Source organism: Hoplias malabaricus, chromosome 13 (assembly GCF_029633855.1).
Source record: "Hoplias malabaricus isolate fHopMal1 chromosome 13, fHopMal1.hap1, whole genome shotgun sequence".
In the NCBI taxonomy this organism is placed as follows: Eukaryota; Metazoa; Chordata; class Actinopteri; order Characiformes; family Erythrinidae; genus Hoplias; species Hoplias malabaricus.
The window spans coordinates 14,628,028-14,634,705 of record NC_089812.1 but is presented as its reverse complement, the minus strand read 5'-3'; the positions used below and the strand labels follow the sequence as shown (position 1 = coordinate 14,634,705).

The window sequence follows — 6,678 nt, the reverse complement described above, 5'->3', positions numbered from 1 at the left end:
GGAGTGTGGTGTGTTTTCCCTGTGTCTGCGTGGGTTTCCTCCGGGTGACTGTCTGTGAGGAGTGTGGTGTGTTCTCCCTGTGTCTGCGTGGGTTTCCTCTGGGTGACTGTCTGTGAGGAGTGTGGTGCGTTCTCTCTGTGTCCACATGGGTTTCCTCCGGGTGACTGTCTGTGAGGAGTTTGGTGTGTTCTCCCTGTGTCTGCGTGGGTTTCCTCCAGGTGAATGTCTGTGAGGAGTTTGGTGTGTTTCCCCAGTGTCTGCGTGGGTTTCCTCCGGGTGACTGTCTGTGAGGAGTGTGGTGTGTTCTCCCTGTGTCTGCGTGGGTTTCCTCTGGGTGACTGTCTGTGAGGAGTGTGGTGCGTTCTCTCTGTGTCCACATGGGTTTCCTCCGGGTGACTGTCTGTGAGGAGTGTGGTGTGTTCTCTCTGTGTCCACATGGGTTTCCTCCGGGTGACTGTCTGTGAGGAGTGTGGTGTGTTCTCCCCGTGTAAAACGTGGGTTTCCTCCGGGTGATTCAGTTTCATCCCACAGTCCAAAAACACACATTGGAAGGGGGATTAGTGACTCAAAAAGTGTCTACAGGTGTGTGAGTGAATGTGTGAGTGTGTGTGTTGCCCTACGAAGGACTGGAGTCCCCCATAGAGTGTGTTCTCACCTTGCGGCCAATGATTCTGGGTAGGCTCCGGACCCACTGCAACCCTGAATTGGATAAGCGGTTACAGACAATGAATGAATGATGAATAATAAAATAAAAATGGATCATTTTAATACTACACAATCTGAATTACAATTATAAGTGACACAAAAATATTTTAAAATTATTTATACATCTAATAAAATGTAAACTTCATTAATTTCAGAAAATTCCGTGTTCAGTTTTGTAAATAAGTTCAAAGAAATATTTAAATGCTCAAAAATGTATTAAAAACCACACAAGGACCCATCACTTAAACAGCATTGAATGCTTTCATCTTTGAGAGACAGGAGAAACTCTGTCCTCAGTTTCCACTGTAAGAAGACAACACGTCACTGTGGGTCTGAAAGGATGAGGAGCTGGGAAGAGGCCATTACTGAGAAAAGGGAAGAGGCACAAATGATTAACATTAGAAAATGAAACAAAGAAGCTGTCTGTGATTTCCAGAGCACAGGCCTCAGACTTGTGTGTATATTTCATATCAGTACCTAAGATTTAGAAATAAGACCCTTTTTATTGTGTTTTTACTACTGTGTCAGGACATTTATGTTCTGGAACTGCATAAAAACAAACACACATTAACACAGTGTGTAATATGTTTAGACATGTTTTCAACTACTGAAAGTAATTAACATTCAGGGAACAAACTTCAAACTGCTCACCCCCAGCTGACAGTGACAGAAAGAGAAGAAGTAAGAAAGAAAAGAGAAAAGAGGAATGGGCCAGATGGAGGGAGATGAAAGTAAAAAGAGGTAGAGGGAGGGAGAGAGAGAGAGAGAGAGAGAGAGAGAGAGAGAGAGAGAGAGAGAGAGAGAGAGAACCCTATAGTAGCAGGGAGTCGTGTGTGCATGGAGGAGGATGAGGCTGGAGAGAGGGAGGGAACACTTCTGAGTGGGAAGAATAGAAAAGAGGGAGGTGAAAGACTGGTGTGGCTCAGAGGGAAAGGAGTCCGACAAGAATCAAGAGATACTTGAAGATCTGAGGGCCACAGAAAAACTTTTTACAGGTATGTTTTTCTGTTTTTCTCAACTCTGTCTGTCGGTACAGAAACAGGTTTCCATGACAATGAATGCAACAAGGATTAAGGGTGCACCAATGCTATAATAACTTTCTGGATGAGTTTGGTAACTGTTGGTCCACATAGTGGTACCACTATTCTTATACAACACTGGCTACCATTTTTAATCCAGTTCTATTAAATGGAATTGATTTTATGTTTCAATATAATGTAATAGATCTTTTTCTCCTGGACCTGGGGACTAGCCAGGTTCCCACAGAAACAGTTTGGCTGGAATCCAGAAGGGTTTCAGGGATGAAGTATGTCTTGAGTAGCTGGCCAGAGTGCTGCAGTCTGTAAGAATAGACTCCAATGTTTACTGTGTGAATCTGTCCGTCTATGGGAACAGAACGTCCCACATCTATGGAACGGTGAAGGGAACTGTACTTGACTTTTGTGGCTTGCTTTGGTGTTTTGTTCACATGGTGGTTGGAAACAAACTGGACTTGGTTACGCTAGGTTGGGTTCCGACGTCTGAGGTACACTGGCTGTAGGAGCCATTTAAGGACTTTTATTTTAAAGGACACTATACACAATAAAACACAATTCGGGTAAATTTTATTTCACAATTCTTTAATATTACTTCTGAAATTCAGGGTGTTAATAGGAAGTTGGTCGCCTTTTGTTGCAGCAACTTCTACTCAGAAGGCTTTAAAGTAGATATTTGTTTGCATTCAGCCACATAGACATTAGTAAGATCAGTTACTGATGTCAGATTCTTAGTTCTGGAGCCCACACACAGTTCCAGACTCATCCCAAACCATTTCAGTAGAAGTAATTCAAAGTGTTGTTCTTGTGGATATTCGCTTAGTCAATGACATTGAAGTTGCAGGAAAATGGCTGTGTGTATGGACATGTATTATTGTAATCTTTCTAAGGATTAACATACCTGAAACAAGCAGCTTAAAGTTTTTATAGGTCACTGAGGGTTTCTGTCTGAACTTCACAATGTGTTCTGTTTATTTCATGAATGTAGTGTGCTTCGTTTCACTTGTGAAGGGGTTAGGCAATCAGAACACAGGCCACTTACATAAGAGAGTTTATTTATGTATTTATGTATGTGTTATGTATGTAGGTGTACAAGTACGTTTTATGTGTAAAGTACAATCCAAACCTTCAATCATTCATTATCTGTAAGTGCTTATCCAGTTCAGGGTCGCGGTGGGTCCGGAGCCTACACACAATCACTGGGTGCAAGGCGGGAACACACCCTGGAGGGGGCGAAGGTCCTTCACAGGGTGACACACACTCACAAATTCACTCACACCTATGGACACTTTTGAACCTACCAACGTGTGTTTTTGGATTGTGGGAGGAAACCGGAGCACCCGGAGGAAACCCACGTGGACACAGGGACAACACACCAACTCCTCACAGACAGTCACCCAGAGTGGGACTTGAACCCACAACCTCCAGGTCCCTGGAGCTGTGCCACTGCAACACTACCTGCTGCGCCACCGCGCCGCTCACACAATCCAAACAGGCATAATTAAATTTCCTTTCATTTAAGCTGTGTAATTTTATTTTTAAAAATCTAAATATAAAACTGTTCCCAAGAACAGAACAAATGAATGCACCCACTTCTGGGTAATGGTCAAACAGCTTCAATTATAGGCCATTTTTGTTGAATAAAGGACAATTTTCATTAATAAAACAACGCAACATTCAACATAAAAAAGACAAAAGAGAGAGCGGGAGAATGTTTGAATCGTAAACGTTAATGAGTTTTATATGTCTCTTACAGAGCCAAGATGATGTTTGTGTCAAACTACACACTCTTCCTGGTGGTCTTCTTAGTGGACTTCCTGAGGGCTGCATCTGTGAGTCCCTTAGGCTCTCGCCCTCCTGTCACAAAAACTCGTATTCTGTACATTGGAGATGATGATGACTATGAAGAAACCCCCCAGCCCTCCCAAAATGTTGGCCTTACTCGGTTAACCACTGCCCAGTTCCCGCCTCGAGAGTGTGAATATGACCCCTGTGTGGTTCCAGACGTGCCCTGCTCCGTTCTTTCTGCACAGACCAAGTGCTACTGTCCCGGGCTTACGGGTCCAGATCAGCCCCCTGAATCCCCAATGCTGCGGGAGGTCAAGCCGGGGTCCGCTGGGGAAGTGGAAGTCCATTGGTGTGCCCCACTCTCTAGAGTAACACACTACAAAGTGATGACCGAAGACGGAGAAGCCCATGGCTCCATCTATGGGGAGTTTACCCGCAATGGAACGATCAAGGGACTGAAGGCTGGGTCTGAAGTGTGTGTGGTGGCCGTCAATGACGCTGGGGACAGCATAAAGTCTGAAAAGTCATGTGCCCGTTTTGAGCCTCTAAAGACAAGCCAGCTTGTTCTCACCTCTGGTATCATAGCTGGATGTGTCGGCTTTTTAATACTGCTCTCATTGGCTGTGGTGTTACTATGGAGACGGAAGTCTTGCAGGAAGAGTGGGACTTTGGATGGGGAGGGGCTCAGGAATCCCTCATACACCACCAATGAAACGCTGTGATCGGTCAAGAGAGGGACAGTAAAGATACTGTGACTGAACATTGATGTACTGTTTGAACAGTGAAAGAAGTGAGACGGTTACACTGAGGGAGTGTTACAGAATGTTAACCACAAGCTAACATAAAGTATTAAATATAAGGTAGAAGAGAGCACTACTAAGAAGTTGAAATAATATATTGCACCGCTGTGTGAGTTATGAAACACATACACTACAGGCCAAAAATGTGGAAGCACTTGCATTCATTTTTAATTGCTCTAGGTTTCACTTGAGTGGTTGCTGTTTCTATACACTCTCAGAAAAACTCACTGTGGTGGTATCTAAGGGAACATAATTGTAACATATTCTATGTGAACTGTAGAGTTGCATTGATTTCATATGCCCCTTTTATTAATCTCCAGGACTTGATTTATTATATAGATGTTCTGTGAAGACAACTCTCATTCTGGAGTGTAATGAAATGGAGGGAATGGAGGGAATGTAATGTACCTTTAATGAACACAACTGGACTTCAGAACCTGTGTTGTGCTTTTAAAGGTAGATTTACACTGTTACTACATTTAGTAAACTGTAATATTCCTGTACCTATATTGTAATTAATGATCAGCTACTTGGATTGCCTAGCAGACATAGTGTGAAATGTGGTTACTCTGTGTTGAGATGCTAGTGAGCAATGAGGGGTGAAAGCAAAGGAGTGCAAACCCAAGAGTATAGTGTTTACGAAGTGGATATGAGTACTGTCATGAGGATGATGTTTAAACTATCAGTACAAAGCTTTCCCTGAAATATAACTTAACCACAGAAAAGATGATGATTAATCACTGATACTGCAATTTAGCCCAAGATTATGATTAATCGATGTCTAGAAACCCAAGCTCCAGTTGAAACACACTTGGATGACTTGATCAAGTGTTCAGGGGCATTTTAAACAGGACAAATATGTGGATTGAGTTAATTATTCCTTTTCTATGGATCACAAACCCAACTCCAACTCATCCCAAAGGTACTGAATGGGTGGCCATCGCACAGCCCAAAGCGGCTGCTGGTGGTGGATCTTTGGACACATAGCAAATTACCCCAAGAAAAACATGTATGTGTTGCTTCCAGACTTTTGGCCTTTAAAGTAACACTGCTTTAGGCCCAACACAAACCTGCTGAAAGCTACTCTATACGTTCATTGTGTTTCAAGTTAATAATAATAATAATAATAATAATAATAATAATAATAATAATACATTTTGATAGCTGTTTTACTGTTTGATTCCACTAATGGTGCTGGAACATTGGGAGAAGCCTGGTGCTTCTTTAAGGCTTTATGGATAATTCGTTGTAAATTTTTGGATTGTAAGTGTGATATAATTTGTTAAATATGTTGTTAAATGGTTCATTTTTTCAAAACTAACTTTTTTTAAATAAAGTTTTATTTAACTGTACATTTCCAAATGAAGTCAAGTTTGTTTGTTTTTAAAGATATTGTCCATTGTCCACTGAAACACTGTGAGAAACTGAGAAAATATCTACATTATTTTTTTACTCATCTAGGAGGTTTTATTGGTAAAAACATTAACTCTATTTTTTAAAAGCCGTTAACACGTTTTTGTAGTTTGTCCCTGTGACCCATCCATAGTTCTAGATTAATGTTACACATCCATTTGCAGTTTTCCAGAGACCCTTGACCAGGTGTTGTATTATGTTGATAATTGAGAATTTTCTTCGTCATATCCATGGATTCCCAGTAAGCATAGCTTGATAGGGCGCCAGTCCTTTGCAGGGTTACACACACTCACACATTCACTCACACCTAGGGACATTTTTTGAGTCACCAATCCACCTACCAACATGAGTTGTTGGACTGTGAGAGGAAACCTGAGCACCCGGAGCAAACCCACATGGACATGGGGAGAACACACGATCTACTCTTAGACATTCACCCGGAGCGGGACTTTCACTAGTGTATTCACCCCCTGGAGCTGTGTGACAGCCACACTACCTGCCACCCTTTATGGTATAATAGGGATCAGTCAATCAGAACATAGGTTATTAACATATAACAACAGAGTATCCAAAGAAACCTGTTTAAATCTAAGGTGTAAATAAGATTTGGAAACTGCAGTCCAAACAATTGTTACACCTTTCTAAAGCAGAACTGAGTGTGTGTTGCAGAAGGTGGGCATATTTACTGATCACATACAATTATAAACCAATCAAGCAGAGTTTGGACAGCCAATCAGGGTCTTGGTTTTGAAATAATGAATGCTTATTGGCTCATGAAAACGAAAACTGACCATTTTTGACTGACAACACCCTGCTATTTATGACTTCAGTTTGTCTAGAAACATTTTAATGGCTAATATTACTGGAGGCTTAGTCATTAATACCCATTTTTCACAAGATATATTCAGTTTTTCCTCATCACATTTGCCACTTAGGAT

General features: G+C 41.7%; 1 protein-coding gene across 1 annotated transcript; it reads left to right on the top strand.

Moving 5' to 3' along the window:
- The first annotated feature begins 1,569 nt into the window (after window positions 1-1,569).
- Window positions 1,570-5,671, top strand: si:ch1073-303k11.2 (LRRN4 C-terminal-like protein). The gene is made up of 2 exons (XM_066642674.1): window positions 1,570-1,700; window positions 3,496-5,671. Exon 2 carries the CDS (start codon window positions 3,503-3,505, stop codon window positions 4,247-4,249), a length of 747 nt encoding a protein of 248 aa, XP_066498771.1. The 5' UTR covers window positions 1,570-1,700; window positions 3,496-3,502; the 3' UTR covers window positions 4,250-5,671.
- Window positions 5,672-6,678: the final 1,007 nt, after the last annotated feature.

Coding starts and splice junctions, on each gene's coding strand:
- si:ch1073-303k11.2 (XM_066642674.1), top strand. CDS start 3,503: ATGATGTTTGTGTCAAACTACACACTCTTCCTGGTGGTCTTCTTAGTG.